Source organism: Salvelinus sp. IW2-2015, linkage group LG18 (assembly GCF_002910315.2).
Source record: "Salvelinus sp. IW2-2015 linkage group LG18, ASM291031v2, whole genome shotgun sequence".
NCBI classification, from domain to species: Eukaryota; Metazoa; Chordata; class Actinopteri; order Salmoniformes; family Salmonidae; genus Salvelinus; species Salvelinus sp. IW2-2015.
Window position 1 is genome coordinate 16947751 of NC_036858.1, and position 19111 is coordinate 16966861.

Below are 19111 nucleotides of genomic sequence, written 5' to 3' on the forward strand. Positions count from 1 at the left end.
CTCCTCTCCTCTCCCGTCCCTGGCCCCTCCTCTCTGTCCGTGAGACTCCACCTCAGCCGTGTGGGGAAACCCAGCCCCCACCTCCCCCAGACCCAGACGGCCCATCCCTCTGGGCCCCATCCCTCTCTCTCCAGCATGGTTGGAATAGTTAGAGTGGAGCTGTAGACTGGCCGTCACATGCAAGCTCAGGCACAGCAACAGGAGGAACGTGAGGTAGGAGTTTTCATAATAGACTACCGTTCAAAAGTTTGGGGTCACATTGAAATGTCCTTGTTTTTCAAAGAAAAGCAAATTTTTTGTCTATTAAAATAACATCAAATTGATCAGAAATACAGTGTAGACATTGTTAATGTTGTAAATGACTACAGTAGCTGGAAATTTATAATGATTTATAATGGAATATCTACGTAGGCGTACGGAGGCCCATTATCAGCAACCATCACTCCTGTGTTCCAATGGCACGTTGTGTTAGCTAATCCAACTTTATCATTTTAAAAGGCTAATTGATCATTAGAAAACCCTTTTGCAATTATGTTAGCACAGCTGAAAACTGTTGTTCTGATTAAAGAAGCAATACAACTGGCCTTCTTTAGACTAGTTGAGTATCTGGAGCATCAGCATTTGTGGGTTCGATTACAGGCTCAAAATGGCCAGAAACAAAGAACTTTATATATAATATCAAATATCACAAAAATGTAAAACAAGATTCTCTGGTCTGATGAAACCAAGATTGAACTCTTTGGCCTTAATGCCAAGCGCCACGTCTGGAGGAAACCAGGCACCATCCCTATGGTGAAGCATGGTGGTGGCAGTATCATGCTGTGGGGATGTTTTTCAGTGGCAGGTACTGGGAGACTAGTCAGGTTTGAGGGAAAGATGAATGGAACAAAATATAGAAATATCCTTGATGAAAACCTGCTCCAGAGTGCTCAGGACCTCAGACTGGGGCGAAGGTTCACCTTCCAACAGGACAACGACCCTAAGCACACAGCCAAGACAATTTAGGAGTGGCTTCGGGACAAGTCTTTGAAAGCCCTTGAGTGGACCAACCAGAGGCCGGACTTGAACCCGATCTAACATTTCTGGAGAGACTTGAAAATATCTGTGCAGTGACGCTCCCCATCCAACCTGACACAGCTTGAGAGGTTCTGCAGAGAAGAATGGGAGAAGCTCCCCAAATACAGGTGTGCCAAGCTTGTAGCGTCATACCCAAGAAGACACGAGGCTGTACTTGCTGCCAAATGTGCTTCAACAAAGTACTGAGTAAATGGTCTGAATACTTATGTAAATGTGATATTCAGTTTAAAATATTTTATCAATTTGCTAACATTTCTAAAAACCTGTTTTTTCTTTGTCATGATGGGYTATTGTGTGTAGATGAATTAGGAAATAATACAATTTAATCAATTTTAGAATAAGGCTGTAACGTAACAAAATGTGGAAAAAGTCAAGGGGTCTGAATACTTTCCGAATGCGCTGTATATGCTGTATATACACTGCTCAAAAAAATAAAGGGAACACTTAAACAACACAATGTAACTCCAAGTCAATCACACTTCTGTGAAATCAAACTGTCCACTTAGGAAGCAASACTGATTGACAATAAATTTCACATGGAATAGACAACAGGTGGAAATTATAGGCAATTAGCAAGACACCCCCAATAAAGGAGTGGTTCTGCAGGTGGTGACCACAGACCACTTCTCAGTTCCTATGCTTCCTGGCTTGATGTTTTGGTCACTTTTGAATGCTGGCGGTGCTTTCACTCTAGTGGTAGCATGAGACGGAGTCTACAACCCACACAAGTGGCTCGGTAGTGCAGCTCATCCAGGATGGCACATCAATGCGAGCTGTGGCAAGAAGGTTTGCTGTGTCTGTCAGCGTAGTGTCCAGAGCATGGAGGCGCTACCAGGAGACAGGCCAGTACATCAGGAGACGTGGAGGAGGCCGAGGAGGGCAACAACCCAGCAGCAGGACCGCTACCCCTCCTTTTGTGCAAGGAGGATCAGGAGGAGCACTGCCAGAGCCCTGCAAAATGACCTCCAGCAGGCCACAAATGTGTATGTGTCTGCTCAAACGGTCAGAAACAGACTCCATGAGGGTGGTATGAGGGCCGACGTCCACAGGTGGGGGTTGTGCTTACAGCCCAACACCGTGCAGGACGTTGGCATTTGCCAGAGAACACCAAGATTGGCAAATTCGCCACTGGCGCCCTGTGCTCTTCACAGATGAAAGCAGGTTCACACTGAGCATGTGACAGACGTGACAGAGTCTGGAGACGCCGTGGAGAACGTTCTGCTGCCTGCAACATCCTCCAGCATGACCGGTTTGGCGGTGGGTCAGTCATGGTGTGGGGTGGCATTTCTTTGGGGGCGCCGCACAGCCCTCCATGTGCTCGCCAGAGGTAGCCTGACTGCCATTAGGTACCGAGATGAGATCCTCAGACCCCTTGTGAGACCATATGCTGGTGCGGTTGGCCCTGGGTTCCTCTAATGCAAGACAAGCTAGACCTCATGTGCTGTGGAGTGTGTCAGCAGTTCCTGCGAAGAGGAAGGCATTGATGCTATGGACTGGCCCGCCCGTTTCCCAGACCTGAATCCAATTGAGCACATCTGGGACATCATGTCTCGCTCCATCAACCAAAGCCACGTTGCACCACAGACGTCCAGGAGTTGGCGGATGCTTTAGTCAAGGTCTGGGAGGAGATCCCTCAGGAGACCATCCGCCACCTCATCAGGAGCATGCCCAGGTGTTGTAGGGAGGTCATACAGGCACGTGGAGGCCACACACACTACTGAGCCTCATTTTGACTTGTTTTAAAGGACATTACATCAAAGTTGGATCAGCCTGTAGTGTGGTTTTCCACTTTAATTTTGAGTGTGACTCCAAATCCAGACCTCCATGGGTTGATAAATTTGATTTCCATTGATAATTTTTGTGTGATTTTGTTGTCAGCACATTCAACTATGTAAAGAAAAAAGTATTTAATAAGAATATTTCATTCATTCAGATCTAGGATTGTGTTATTTTAGTGTTCCCTTTATTTTTTTGAGCAGTGTATATATATATTTTTGTATTATATATCTTTTTTGGGGTCTGTCGAATATGTGAAGAAGTGGKGGTGTGTGTGTCTGTGTGTTTGTGTGTTTGTGTATTGTGATGTTGAAAGCTAAACATGCTGCATAACTAGCCTCATCATTATGTTATATTGGGGACCTGTATTTGACCAATTACTTCTTACTGCCATTGTCTTTTACAGTATTTATAACTTTACTAATACCACCGTTTTTCAGGTTAAGGGGAAAGAAACCATCACTATTCCTAAGGTTTTGCCAATAATGGCAGCAGCCTTCAAGTACTTAATAGGAAATACACACTGCCAGATGAAAACAAACAAAATGTATTAAGTATGTTAAAATGAAGTTTTTTAAACCTAAAAAAAGAGGATACATTTGAAGAAAGATTACGAGGTGAATAAGACAAGTGGGTAGTCACACAATTGTGGTCGATTTCTATCATCCAGATAAGGTCATATTTACATGAATATGGGGTTGGTTGTCTCAAAGCACAAAATGCGGAATTGTGTTAGGAATATTGTTCGATAAAGGCTTGGCCAGTTCTAAAACTCTGTATMATCTATATGGCTTCATTTCCTGTTACAAAGGGAATAAGTTACTAGCAAACATTGTGACAACCAACCCCGTGCTAGGGCTGGTTGTCACAAGTGGACAGAGTGTGTTTGATGGCGGCTTATAACTCKATTTTGGATATGAGGATAAAAATAGTCCCCATTTCAACATTGGTCTTTCCCCTAATATTGAAAAGAGAGATATACAAGTGCTGAGGAATACACYCAAGAGTAAAACGTATAACAACCAACCCCAGTCTCCCCTATGAAAGGCATCTGGATTTTTCAGAATTTTCACTAGAGGGTATATTTTCAAATGATGTTGTATGACAATGACAGTAATAACCTTTAGAGAAGTCTCCCTGTTTGGCAAGCAATCAATCAAAATGTGTATTTAGAGATAGCTGGTTTTGAGTGACTGTATTTTTTTAAATCGATCATAAAACTCAGTCTTATACACTTTGGTGAACGGGTACATAATAGCATCTGAATGAGAGGCAAATATTTGAGTTGCTTTAGGGGGAAATATCATATAGATTGAGATGTAACAAGAATTGTTATATACCATTTTACATCATTTGAGATACAGAGTTKTTTTATATATCGGTAGTGTATTATAATTAAACCAAGCTTTAAAAAAGAAAATCATATCAACTCACCTATGATCCATTACATCAGTCAGCGACAACCTAAACATTCGGAAGTTAGTGGAATCAACTCTGGGTAGGTCTGGGCCATTGTGACATAGACACAGCACAACCATAGAGATCCTATTAAATTACCAATAGATGCAGTAAAGAGGTCAGTGGAACGCAGACCGTGGGGGATAGAAGAAGGACGTCMAATTGGCGCACATTCAACAAATCTGTTCTAACCAAGTGGATATTCTTCAAATCCATCAAGATTTATGTATTGTAACAGGCCCACAATGTGGTTACTAAAGTCTGATTTCAATATATTTGYCTGTTTTCGCTGCATAACATTTAGAAGTTGTCCCACACGTTTCGGTTGAATGCATTCAGTTGTGCGACTGACTAGGTATCCCTGTTAATTTCCTTTTCAGGTTTAGAAGAAGTAACTGACAAATGATAACTCCCATTCGAATAAGCTGGTAGCATAGCAAGCATACAAAATCAGTGYTCAGTTGTTTTTAACTGTTTTATTGTATTTATTTATTTTTATTTCACCTTTATTTAACCAGGTAGGCCAGTGGAGAACACGTTCTCATTTACAACTGCGACCTGGCCAAGATAAAGCAAAGCAGTGCGACACAAACAACACAGAGTTACACATGGGATAAACAAACGTACAGTCAATAACACAATAGAATAATCTATATACAGTGTAGTAAGATTAGGGAGGTAAGGCAATAAATAGGCCATAGTGGCAAAATAATTACAGTTTAGCATTAACACTGGAGTGATAGATGTGTAGAAGATGAATGTGCAAGTAGAGATACTGGGGTGCAAAGGAGCAAAAAATAAATATGGGGATGAGGTAGTTGGGTGGGCTATTTACAGATAGGCTGTGAATAGGTGCAATGATCGTTAAGCTGCTCTGACAGCTGATGCTTAAAGTTGGTGAGGGAGATATAAGACTCCAGCTTCAGTGATTTTTACAATTCTATCCTGTCATTTGCATGCAGAGACCTGGAAGGAAAGGCGGCCAAAGGAAGAGTTGGCTTTGGGAATGACCAGTGAAATATACCTGCTGGAGCACGTGCTACGGGTGGGTGCTGCTATGGTGACCAGTGAGCTGAGATAAGGTGGGGCTTTACCTAGCAAAGACTTATAGATGACCTGGAGCCAGTGGGTTTGGCGACGAATATGAAGCGAGGGCCAGCCAACGAGAGCATACAGGTCGCAGTGGTGGGCAGTATATTGGGCTTTGGGTGATGTCTAGCCCAGCTGATTTGTAGGGGTCCAGATTTTGCAACTCTTTCAGAACATCAGCTAACTCGATTTGGGTGAAGAAGAAGTGGGGGAGGCTTGGGCAAGTTGCTGTGGGGGGTGCAGAGCTATTGACCGGGGTAGGGGTAGCCAGGTGGAAAGCATGGCCAGCCGTAGAAAAATGCTTATTGAAATTCTGTAATACAGATGATTGGTGACGATGACATCCAGACAAGCATTATACTCCAATTTGTACTTCAACARAGTGTGAAATAAACATGTAAACAATAGCCTAAATGTAGGRACATTTTGCTGGAGGGTAAATGGAGATTTGGGACCTTTCCCCCACAGCATCCTTCCCCCACGCGTTTCCATGGCATTTGCATTGTTTTGGTCAGGTTCCATTGGCCTCTACCGCATCTAGAATTAAGAATACTTGAGTATTCTAATTCCTAATTCTATGAGCCCAACAAAGTGAGCTATGATTTCATTGATCAGTGCACCTTGAACATTCCGTTTGAACTATTTGATGGCTGACCACTGAAAATATAACAGCACCTCCGAAACAATGTAGAAAGTGGTATCAAAGCAACTGGCTTGCAATGGAGCCTCCGGAAAGTTATGAGGAATTACTGCAGGAATACCTGAAACTGAGGGAGGAGAAGGAGCAGATGAACCAAGTGATCATCTGGATGACGAAGAGAAATAGTCAACTAGAGAATTTGTGCTCACAACATGGCCTCAGTACGGATACTTCAGTTCAGCAGGAGGCTAGGTTTACCCCGCATCCGCCCTCCAGACTCCCTGTGCCCCCCACAGCAGGCCTCAGGGTGAGCAAGGTGTGGCTAGAGAACTCAAGTAAGACCAAGATGGCCTCCATGATAGAGAAGGTAGATAAGGTGACTTTGAATCAGGTTATTTTGTATTGCAATATATGTTTATTGGAGAATAGTTTGCAAAATTACAGATATCACATGACATGTAACAGTGTTCACCTGTTTCCTCCAGGTGACTTTGAATCCATTTCAGGAGAAGAAGAGGTGCGAAGTAGTGGATGCGAAACAGCAAGGAGGGTTACAGCAGTCGACGAGCAAGGCCGACTGCAATCGGAAAGAGTGTGATATCTGTGGCCGGCGCTTTCATCCTGACCGTCTGGAGAAACACAGCCTGATATGTGCCAAGGTCGCCTCCGAGAGCAAAAGACGTGGGGTCTACGACTCCTTCAAGCACCGGTACAAGGGCACCAACCTGGACAGCTTCATCAAGCGATCTATTGATCCATGATTCATGTGATGTGGTGTGTTGCCTGTCCTCCAAGCCTATATGCTCTCCTGACTATGACAAAGTTTAAAACTCTTCTCCTACTAGAGAAACCTTTTTATTTTCACTTAAATAAAAAGTATACGTGAATTGTTTGGATCTATCAGTGTATTTCAAGAGAAAGATATACTGATGTGTTCCCATCACAGTCCATTGGTGCATTTACACTGTAAATATGTCCAATGGTGGAAAATGTACCGATTTTTGGGGATCTGGGTTGAGCAGGCATAGGCAAACWCAAATGGCCATTTTCAAAGATTTATTCTTAAGGTATGGTTTTGTCCATAAATCATTGCAATTAAGTTCCAAACATCAATCCACATCTATATCCAATCCATATTCAGTTCTGCATACTTTGCTTTCCATTTATCTTTTACTTTAAAAACCGAGTTAATTAAAATTACAAACATACAAACCAAATAGAAAACACAGGAAGTGGCAAAGGAAGTGGCACAGGAAGTGACYCAGCCCAGCAGGCAGGTGTCCATTTTCTTCAAAAGAAGGAATGGATACTGTGTTTTGACCCTTACCGTACTGCAGAGAAAACTCTCAACAGTACATCATTCTTTTTAAGCATAGCAGCACTTCAACATTGAACATTTCTACAGATACGATCTATAAGTTTTTCTTATGTGTGTAGAGATGATAAACGATGACTAACAAGGCCTTACTATTTTAATTGCCTTTTTAAATGCCCACACCAGTAGAAATCAACTTTTRTTTCTCTCGAGCTGACAGACGATGGCCAGAGCATATGATGATGCACAACGATTTAAGTCAATAATTCATTGATTTYGTCAAAGTATGATACAGTTGAAGTCGGAAATTTACATACATCTTAGCCAAATAGATTTATACTCAGTTTTTCACAATTSCTGACATTTAATCCTKGTAAAAAGTCCCTGTCTTAGGTCAGTTAGGATAACCACTTTATTTTAAGAATGTGAAATGTCAGAATAATAGAAGAGAGAATTATTTATTTCAGCTTTTCTTTCTTTCATCACATTCCCAGTGGGTCAGAAGTTTACATACACTCAATTAGTATTTGGTAGCYTTGCCTTTAAATTGTTTCACTTGGGTCAAACGTTTCGGGTAGCTTTCCACAAGCTTCCCACAATAAGTTGGGTGAATTTTGGCCCATTTTGACTCCTGTACTCCCTGTTCACCCATGAATGTGTGACCATGCACGCCTCCAACTCAATCATCAAGTTTGCAGACTACAGTACAGTGGTAGGCTTGATTACCAACAACAACGAGACGGCCTACAGGGAGGAGGTGAGGGCCCTCGGAGTGTGGTATCAGGAAAATAACTTCACACTCAACGTCAACAAAACAAAGGAGATGATCGTGGACTTCAGGAAYCAGCAGAGGGAGCTCCCCCCCATCCACATCGATGGGACAGTAGTGGAGAAGGTGGAAAGTTTTAAGTTCCTTGGCGTACCCATCACGGACAAACTGAAATGGTCCATCCACACAGACAGCGTGGTGAAGAAGGTGCAACAGCGCCTCTTCAACCTCAGGAGGCTGAAGAAACTTGGCTTGTCACCGAAAACACTCACAAACTTTTACAGATGCACAATCGAGAGCATCCTGTCGAGCTGTATCACCGCCTGATACGGCAACTGCTCCGCCCACAACCGTAAGTCTTTACAGAGGGTAGTGAGGTCTGCTCAACGCATCACCGGGGCCAAACTACCTGCCCTCCAGGACACCTGGAGAAAGGCCAAAATGATCAACAAGGACAACAACCACCCGAGCCACTGCCTGTTCAACCCGCTATCATCCAGAAGGCGAGGTCAGTACAGGTGCATCAAAGCTGGGACCGAGAAACTGAAAAACAGCTTCTATCTCAAGGCCATCAGACTGTTAAACAGCCTTCACTAACATTGAGTGGCTGCTGCCAACATACTGACTCAAATCTCTAGCCACTTTAATAATTAAAAATTGGATGTAATAAATGTATCACTAGTCACTTTAAACAATGCCACTTTATGTAATGTTTACATACCCTACATTACTCATCTCATATGTGTATACTGTACTCTATACCATCTACGGCATCTTGCCTATGCCACACAGCCATCGCTCATCCTTATATTTATATGTACATATTCTTACTCATTCCTTTACACTTGTGTGTATAAGGTAGTTGTTGTGAAATTGTTAGATGACTTGTTAGATATTACTGTACGGTCGGAAGTAGAAGCACAAGCATTTCYCTACACTRGCATTAACATCTGCTAACCATGTGTATGTGACCAATAAKATTTGATTTGGTAGGAAGGATGGTCTCGGGGTCCGAGGGTGTAGCCGTGGGGCTATAGTGGCTTGAAAGCGCAACCGGCTTGACATTCATCAGTCATTCAAACTATTTCAAAATATGTCATCTAAATTAATTTCTAAATAAATGGTATTGGCTACCATTTGAATGACAGATTTTAATTAATGACATCAAATTAATGACATCAAATGGATATCAAAGAGTGTATTTAGTCCATCCATAGATATTTGTATATATGGTTGCCAATAGCCTACCGTCATTACATAATATTAAAACCCATTGTAATAGCTCAACTGGCTGACGTCGAAAGCCACACTAATCGCACAGCCTTGCAGCATCCCAACTCATCACATGACCATCCCCCAGCAGATGGTTTGCGTGACGTCACATTGATTCGTGAGGAGAGCGCCTTTCGTTCGACCTGGAGGAATTCTGAAGGATTTTATCACAAGTAAGCTAATTCATAACTGATTAAATCTATATATGTAAATGTGAATTTTACAAACAGAACGGTGTCAAACAGAAATGCTTTTTTTATGGTGAATTTGAACGTGCTTGTCATCTTGCGCGAGTCCTCACCTTGAGAACATTTCCTCTCTGGTCCATGCACTTCAGCTGATGATGCGATGCGGCTTGGTTCTGCCATAAGCTATTAGGTGTTGTTTAAAGTAATAGTGATAGACCTACTGTACTCTATGTCATCCCTAATCAAATGGAAGAAATTGCAAATAATGTCAGTCGACCATTAATCGACGATGTTAGAATCATTCTGTATTTGCATTAGGCCATAGGCCTAATAACCATAGACCTTCGGTCAAAATATAACCGMTTGTGATAAAAACGAAATMCATTATCTATTCATAATACTCAAARGTTTATTTCAGTGACCATCAAACAGAGGTGCTATCTATTTATTTCGTCGTKATTTTGGTTGAAATATGGCTATAGCTGGTCATTTCAAGCAATATTTTAGACATATGTACTCATAATTTTCAATTCGCTACATAATTGTTAGAAAGACGTATATATATCGTCTTTATATATAAGACGTATATTCATCAATAATATTCCTATCATTATTCCCCGTGTTCGCCGTTGCCTTCATCATATTATGAAAGATGCTCAATAGACTACTGGTAGCCTACAGCTGCAGCATCATAATGGCGTCCTTGAGATGAAGGACAGTGCGGCAGAGAAAACGACATCTCTTTCTGAAATTGATAGAATATTTGATATTTTAACGATTGAACGTAATATGCTTTATGTTATTTAGAATATTTTAGAAATGTATTAGAATATACCTAACCTATATGAATTATGTTCGGGTTGACTACCTGGGCAGCGGATATATGTTTATGATAGCATTCCATTGGACACGGACAGTTAATCCTCATATCCGTGTTGACTGATCATGATGACAGTCCTTTCACATCTGGAAAGAAAAAGGAAGCCATAGAATTAGAAGAATGACATACAGTACAAACGTTTGGACACTGTACTTCTGACCAATTTGATGATATGTTAATGGTAAAAAAAAGCTTTTCTTTCAAAAACAAGGACATTTCTAAGTGACCCCAAACTTTTGAATGGTAGTCCAAATGCTAGACCTACTGTTCTTGAACTGTTCAAGCTAGAGACACACCAACCCAACTTTGTTCAGGCTAACTATCTATCCGTCCGCCCGTCTGTCCTAGTCATTTTGCCCTTCATTTTGCCAACAGGGGTATTTTTTTTTACCTTAAAGGGGTGAGTGTTTCAGGTGGTCAATATGGGGGAACTGTTCAGGAGCGAGGAGATGACGCTTGCCCAGCTCTTCCTCCAGTCTGAGGCAGCCTACTGCTGTGTCAGCGAGCTGGGAGAACTGGGAATGGTTCAGTTCCGCGATGTAAGTAACATARCAGTCATCTATCTATATAAAAAAAGTATTTCARCTTTATTTAATTAAACAGGAAGTCCGATTGAGGTCAGAATYKCTCTTTCCCAAGGTAGACCTGGCCAAGAAGGGCAACTTTGACACCTGTTTCTGTTTGAATTTTTAGCTCAATCCAGACGTGAATGTGTTCCAGAGGAAGTTTGTGAATGAAGTGAGGAGGTGTGAGGAGATGGACAGGAAACTAAGTGAGTGATTTCACAATATGTTGAATGAATAAATGAATACATTTTAATTGACATATTTAATATACGTATAGAGATATGTCAGCCAAGTGAGCCAACAATACATCCAATGTTTTTTAGAATTAAGAACACAGTAAGTGTTACACAATAAAGACATTTCCATTGTGGTCCTCCCTATTTCTAGGTGGGTAACAGAATGGACAGCTTGGGCAAAACATAGCAGGGACAGTTCATATAATACCACATTAAGTATATGTTTTAATAAACTCTACACAAAGTCCCATCAAGACCAAAAATCMTACATATACAGTGCATTSGGAAAGTATTCAGACCCCTTGACTTTTTCCACATTTTGTTACATTACAGCCTTGGATTGAATTGTTTTTTTCTCTCGTCAATCTACAGTCGTGGCCAAAAGTTTTGAGAATGACACAAATATTAATTTCCACAAGGTTTGCTGCTTCAGTGTCTTTGGATATTTTTGTCAGATGTTCACTATGGAATACTGAAGTATAATTCAACATTTCGTAAGTGTCAAAGGCTTTTATTGACAATTAATGAAGTTGATGGCAAAGAGTCAATATTTGCAGTGTTGACCCTTCTTTCAAGACCTCTGCAATCCGCCCTGGATGCTGTCAATTAACTTCTGGGCCACATCCTGACTGATGGCAGCCCATTCTGCACAATTGCTTGGAGTTTGTCAGAATTTGGGAGTTTTTTGTTTGTCCACCCGCCTCTTAGGATTGACCACAAATTTCAATAGGATTAAGGTCTGGGGAGTTTCCGCATGGACCCAAAATATCCATGTTTTGTTCGCCCAAGCCAACTTTAGTTACTGCCTGCTGCCATTCCTGGAGAAACCTCTGTTACTGGTGTCCCGATCCCGCAGCTGAATCAACTTTAGGAGACGGTCCTGGTGCTTGCTGGACTTTCTGGGCGCCTGAAGCCTTCTTCACAACAATTGAACCCTCCCTTGAAGTTCTTGATGATCCGATAATGGTTGATTAGGTGGCAATCTTACGGCAGGCGAATATTGATCGTATGCTAAGTGAAGCCCTTTTTGTGCAAAGCAATGATGACGGCACGTGTTTCCTTGCAGGTAACCATGGTTGACAGAGGAAGAACAAGGATTCCAAGCACCACCCTCCTTTTGAAGCGTCCAGTCTGTTATTCGAACTCAATCAGCATGACAGAGTGATCTCCAGCCATGTCCTCGTCAACACTCACACCTGTGTTAACGAGAGAATCGCTGACATGATGTCAGCTGGTCCTTTTGTGGCAGGGCTGAAATGCAGTGTAAATGTTTTTTGGGGATTCAGTTCATTTGCATGGCAAAGAGGGACTTTGCAATTAATTGCAATTCATCTGATCACTCTTCATAACATTCTGGAGTATATGCAAATTGCCATCATACAAACTGAGGCAGCAGACTTTGTGAAAATTAATATTTGTGTCATTCTCAAAACGTTTGGCCACGACTGTACACACAATACCCCATAATGATAAAGAAAGAAAAAAAATGTAGAGGAAAAATGCTAATTTATAAAAAAAATAAAAAACGGAAATATTTATTTTACATAAGTATTCTGACCCTTTACTCAGTACTTTGTTGAAGCACCTTTGGCAGGGATTACAGCCTCGAGTCGTCTTGGGTATGACGCTACAAGCTTGGCTGTAATGAAATCTCAGGGAGAAAAATGTGTAGATTCACGCACAGAGATGTTTATTTCACCTTCGCAGAAGGCAGGAATCGTGGTCACAGGCAGGCAATGGTTATACACAGGTAGGCAAACAGGCAGGTGATTCAAAACTAGGACTGAAGGCTATAGCTGGTTCTCACAAACGAGCTAGGAATAGGCCTAGTAGAGTCAAAACGAACAATACCTCTCAAAGGCACAAACAGAATGAACTGAACTAAATAAGGAGCTGATGAGACCAGGTGAGTAACTAACACAGGAGGTGAGTAACTAACACCGGTGAAATCAATGAACAAAAAATTAAAAACTGGGCTACGTTCAAAAACACAAAGAAACAGGGCTACGTTCAAGAACACAAAGAAACAGGGCTACGTTCAAGAACACAAAGAAACAGGGCTACGTTCAAAAACACAAAGAAACAGGGCTACGTTCAAGAACACAACGAAACAGAAAACAAGGTTGACTTAAGAAAATAAATAAAGAACCTTAATAAATAAAGAACCATTGGCACACCTGTATTTGGGGAGTTTCTCCCATTCTTCTCTGCAAATCCTCTCAAGCTCTGTTGGGTTGGATGGGGAGCGTCGCTGCGCAGCTATTTTCAGGTCTCTCCAGAGATGTTCGATCTGGTTTAAGTCCGGCCTCTGGCTGGGCCACTCAAGGACATTCAGAGACTTGTCCCGAAGCCACTCCTGCCTTATCTTGGCTGTGTGCTTAGGGTCGTTATCCTGTTGGAAGGTACTTTGCTTCGTTCATCTTTCCCACGATCCTGACTAGTCTCCCAGTCCCTCCGCTGAAAAACATCCCCACAGCATGATGCTGCCACCATCATGCTTCACCGTAGGAATGGTGCCAGGTTTCCTCCTGATGTGATTCTTGGCATTCAGGTCAAAGAGTTCAATCTTGGTTTTATCAGACCAGAGAATCTTGTTTATCATGGTCTGAGAGTCCTTTAGGTGCCTTTTGGCAAACTACAAGTGGGCTGTCATATGCCTTTTACTGAGGAGTGGCTTCCGTCTGGCCACTCTACCATAAAGGCCTGATTGGTGGAGTGCTGCAGAGATGGTTGTCCTTCTGGAAGGTTCTCCCATCTCCACAGAGGAACTCTGTAGCTCTGTCAGAGTGACCGTCAGACATTTTTTGGTACCCTTCCCCATATCTGTGCCTCGACACAATCCTGTCTCAGTGCTCTACGGACAATTCATTCAACCTCAAGGCTTGGTTTTGCTCTGACATGCACTGTCAGCTGTGGGACTTTATATAAACAGGTGTGTGCCTTTCCAAATCATGTCCAATCAATTGAATTTACCACGTGGACTTCAATCAGGTTGTAGAAACATCTCAAGGATGATCAATAGAAATAGGATGCACCTGAGCTCAATTTCAAGTCTTATAGCAAAGGGTCTGAATACTTATGTAAATAAGGTATTTCAGTTTTTTWGTTTTTTTATAAATGTGCAAACATTTCTTAATCAATCAATCAAATGTATTTATAAAGCCCTTCTTACACCAGCTGATGTCACAAAGTGCTGTACAGAAACCCAGCCTAAAACCCCAAACAGCAAGCAATGCAGGTGTAGAAGCACGGTGGCTAGGAAAAACTCCCTAGAAAGGCCAGAACCTAGGAAGAAACCTAGAGAGGAACCAGGCTATGAGGGGTGGCCAGTCCTCTTCTGGCTGTGCCGGGTGGAGATTATAACAGAACATGGCCAAGATGTTCAAATGTTCATAGATGACCAGCAGGGTCAAATAATAATAATCACAGTGGTTGTCGAGGGTGCAACAGGTCAGCACCTCAGGAGTAAATGTCAGTTGGCTTTTCATAGCCGATCATTTAGAGTATCTCTACCGCTCCTGCTGTCTCTAGAGAGGTGAAAACAACAGGTCTGGGACAGGTAGCWCGTCCGGTGAACAGAGACTTAAAACCTGTTTTCGCTTTGTCGTGATGGGGTATTGTGTGTAGATTGATGAGGGAAAAATATACTTTTAGCAATTTTAGAATAAGTCTGTAACGTAACAAAATGTGGATAAAGTCAAGGGGTCTGAATACTTTCCGAATTCACTGTACATTGTGATATAGTATTGCTAAGAATACCACGCACAGAATGGCACACAGATGTCTCCCACAATGCAGAAACTCAATGGCTTGGTCTCAGATCTGTTTGTGCTTCTGCCTATTACATACATTGCCATTGTCAAGKAATTTGGCATGACAATTCCATAAGGAGTTGGCAAGAGATCAGAAAGAGACTGGCAACCAGGGTAGAAACTCGCACATGTATTGAATATTACCTGGTGTTTTGCTTTACAGGGTTTGTCGAGAAGGAGATTAAAAAAGCCAACATCCCAACTGTGGATACAGGAGAGAACCCCGAAGTCCCCTTCCCTAGGGATATGATTGACCTGGAGGTATCTATCCCTGTTTAATKCTGTACGTCAGTAATAGGAAATTATGAATGTCATTGACATCAACCCAAATTTAGCACAACACAATTTCACAGATCATTTAATCATCTTTTTTTGCRTTACACTACTACTCCATTTACGGAAAAACCACATGAKRTTCACGTGATCACATGTGACGTGTTCCAAAACGTCTTATGTGAAGTTAATGTAATAACATGTGGCAACATTTAAAGCAACGTGAAAACGTGYTTTTCCACATGTGAAATCATGTGWTTTTTATGTAAGGGCCTARCWGACWGTGAAGTGGAACTGTGCAGCAGTTCYCCTGCRCTAGCCAATARCCAGGATGACACTTTACCGGACATTGGWCATAGTTATAGGATATAGGTAGGACTCATGTTAGGGCCCATGACTGCTTGTTATGGAGCTGAAAGACTATCCCTTCCATAGAAATACCGGCAGCCATTTTAAAAGTGTACCAATGGGAGTAAAGCAGGAAGTAAAGGCTATGTCCGTTCTAGTGATTCTATTTCTATGACCCCTTCTACTATTTTCGAATCACGCCCCATCCCATCTAAAGCCCAATCTCATTGGTTGTCTCTGTTTGATTGACAGGCCACGTTTGAGAAGCTGGAGAACGAGCTGAAGGAGATCAACACCAACCAGGAAGCCCTGAAGAAGAACTTCCTGGAGCTGACTGAGCTCAAGCACATCCTGCGACGTACCCAGCAGTTCTTTGACGAGGTCAGCGAGTACCTCCACTCCAATATTTTGTGCACGTTCCAGGCGGACTACATTGCAGATGCATGCCAGATCTCACAATGCCTGGATAGGTTTTTAACATATCAGCTTCCCACATCATATGATATAGCAATTTGATGACCGACTGCTCAGTCAATGWCATGGCACACAGCCATTGATTGATGCAATGCAACGTCTGCAATGAASTTCACCTGGAACGCAACCTCTGTTTTGCTCAATCCAATTGCTGGACCCCTACCTCCACAGACACCAGGGTTGGGGTCAATTCAATTCAGTCAATTCTGGAAATGAGAAAATTTGACCTAATTCGTAGTAGGATTATTCTCAAAGTAGTAATTACTAGCTACACTACATTACCAAAAGTATGTGGACACCTGCTCATCGAACATCTCATTCCAAAATCATGGGAATTAATATGGAGTTGTTCCCCCCTTTGCTGCTATAACAGCCTCCACTCTTCTGGGAAGGCTTTCCACTAGATGRTGGAACATTGCTGCGGGGACTTGCTTCCATTTAGCTACAAGAGCATTAGTGAGGATGGGCACTGATGTTGGCCGATTAGGCAAGGCTCGCAGACGACATTCCAATTCATCCCAAAGGTGTTCGAAGGGGTTGAGGTCAGGGCTCGGTGCAGGCCAGTCAAGTTCTTCCACACCGAAACATTTTCTTTATGGACCTCGCTTTGTGCACGGGGGAATTGTCATGCTGAAACAGGAAAGGGCCTTCCCCAAACTGTTGCCACAAAGTTGGAAGCACAGAATCGTCTAGAATGTATGCTGTAGCGTTAAGATTTCCCTTTACAGGAACTAAGGGGCCTAGCCCGAACCATGAAAAACAGCCCCAGACCATTATTTCTCCTCCACCAAACTTTACAGTTGGCACTATGCATTTGGCAGGTAGCGTTCTCCTGGCATCCGCCAAACCAAGATTCATCCGTCAGAATGCCAGATGGTGAAGCGTGATTCATCCCTTCAGAGAACTCGTTTCCACTGCTGCAGAGTCCAATGGTGGCGAGCTTTACACCACTCCAGCCGACGCTTGGCATTGTGCATGGTAATCTTAGGCTTGTGTGCGGCTGCTCGGCCATGGAAACCTATTTCATAAAGCTCCCGAAGAACAGTTAATGACGTTGCTTCCAGAGGCAGTTTGGAACTCGGTAGTGAGTGTTGCAACCGAGGACAGACCATTTTTACGCACTTCAGCACTCGGCGGTCCCGTTCATGTGTTGAGCATGTATTGCCTACCAATTCGTGGCTGAGCTGTTGTTGCTCCTAGATGTTTCCACTTCACAACAGCACTTACAGTTGACTGGGGCAGCTCTAGCAGGGCAGAAATTTGTCGAATTGACTTGTTGGAAAGGTGGCATCCTATGACAGCGCCACATTGAAAGTCACTGAGCTCTTCAATAAGGCCATTCTACTGCCAATATTTGTCTATGGAGATGTCATGACTGTGTGCTTGATTTTATACACCTGTCAGCAACGGGTGTGGCTGAAATAGCCAAATCCACTAATTTGAAGGGATGTCCACATACTTTTGTATATATAGTGTATCTTAACAATGTGGTTGCTGGTTTGTGAAGCCAGACTAAATTGCATCTTCCTRCTATCTCCATCATCATCACCATCATCATCTTCCTTACGTTCCACAGATGGAGGACCCCGCCCTGATGGAAGAATCGTCAGCCCTAATGGAGGGTAACGAGGGGGGCCGGGGAGCACCGCTCCGACTGGGGTGAGACACACACACACACAATCACACACACGCAGCAGTTTTCCCAAAGAAACTTCCAAGCCCTCGGGCACTGAAGTTGTCAATTGAAATCCATAGAAACCAAAGTTTGTTAGGCTTGGGTCTAACAGAGTTAGGTGGCTCGCCCTGCTTGAACAATGGTAGGGGAAACACTGGTGTTCTAGGAGATGTACTTTCAACATACAATACATTAGAGTACAGGGCCTATAGGACACTTGAGCTGTACATTGAATGCAATCAGCTGTACAATACACACACCATTGCATGCTGTAATATTATTTTGGAGCCCAAGGAAAAATATATTCTAGCTGTCGTGGGGATCATTTAACTCATAGATGTCCAAGTCACCTCTTTTTGTATACAGGCAATTTAAATGAAAGATGGTAGTGGATGGTGTATAAAAAAACTACTGGCCTCTTAATAGGGAATGATTTCAATTAACTTTGAGCCAGGCATTGATCCATGCTTGATAATGTCACATGGAACATCAGAACTATTTTGGATAATAGCAATAGACSCCATCGGAGAACAGCTTTGATTGCTGCAGAACTAAGGCGCTATGACATTGACATTGCTGCCCTGAGTGAGACCAGGTTCCTGGATGAAGGTTCCCTGAAAGAGGAGGGAGAAGGCTACACCTTCTTCTGGAAAGGTTACCCTCCGGGTGGACAACATCAGCACGGTGTGGGACTGGCAATTAAGAACAGCCTTCTACCCAGCCTCACCGAAACACCTGTCTGCATAAGTGAAAGACTCATGTCTCTCCATGTCCCCTTAGCCAAGATGCGTTATGCTACTCTTCTCAGTGCATACGCACCAACGTTACCATCTGAAAATGAGGCAAAGGACTGCTTCTACCAGTCACTAGATAAGGCCCTTCACCGCATGCCCAGGAATGACAAGATGTTTATGCTGGGTGACTTCAACGCTAGGGTGGGACAGAAAAACAGGATATGGAGCGGAGTGCTGGGTAGGCATTGTGTTGGCCAGGTCAATGAGAACGGCATGATACTGCTAACTCTATATGCCGAGCATGATCTCATTGTCACTAACACCTTGTTCCAGCAGAAMAACAAATATAAAACATCATGGATGCACCCACGCTCCAAACACTGGCACCTGGTGACTATGTCATAGTGAGACGTTGTGACACTAATGACGTCCTGCTGACACGTGCCATGAGGGGTGCAGAATGCTGGACAGATCACCATATGATACTGGCTAAACTCCAAGTGAGAATACTCCCCCCCAACGCCTGCAG

The 19111-nt window shown here is 42.8% G+C and overlaps 2 protein-coding genes across 8 annotated transcripts in view; both read left to right on the forward strand.

Moving 5' to 3' along the window:
• The first annotated feature begins 4 nt into the window (after nt 1-4).
• Nucleotides 5-6927, forward strand: LOC111978027 (zinc finger C2HC domain-containing protein 1B-like). Of its 3 annotated transcripts, XM_070448343.1 has the most exons (3): nt 5-213; nt 5274-5356; nt 6526-6927. In XM_070448343.1, exons 2-3 carry the CDS (start codon nt 5318-5320, stop codon nt 6799-6801), a joined length of 315 nt encoding a protein of 104 aa, XP_070304444.1. In that variant the 5' UTR covers nt 5-213; nt 5274-5317; the 3' UTR covers nt 6802-6927. The 3 variants fall into 3 exon arrangements, with proteins under 3 accessions (XP_070304444.1, XP_023863551.1, XP_070304445.1); XM_024007783.2 differs by lacking the exon at nt 5274-5356; XM_070448344.1 differs by lacking the exon at nt 5-213 and having other exon boundaries at nt 3609-5356.
• Nucleotides 6928-9474: 2547 nt separating this feature from the next.
• The window catches only part of LOC111978029 (V-type proton ATPase 116 kDa subunit a 1), a 38497-nt gene continuing 28860 nt past the window's right edge, over nt 9475-19111 (forward strand). For 4 of the 5 annotated variants that reach the window (XM_024007784.2, XM_070448349.1, XM_024007786.2 and 1 more), the window contains exons 1-6: nt 9475-9569; nt 10840-11003; nt 11158-11236; nt 15242-15339; nt 15952-16080; nt 17750-17832. In XM_024007784.2, coding sequence (XP_023863552.1) covers nt 10887-11003; nt 11158-11236; nt 15242-15339; nt 15952-16080; nt 17750-17832 — 506 coding nt within the window. In that variant the 5' untranslated portion in view covers nt 9475-9569; nt 10840-10886. The remainder of the gene's footprint in view (nt 9570-10839; nt 11004-11157; nt 11237-15241; nt 15340-15951; nt 16081-17749; nt 17833-19111) is intronic. The other variant, XM_024007785.2, reaches the window with a different exon arrangement.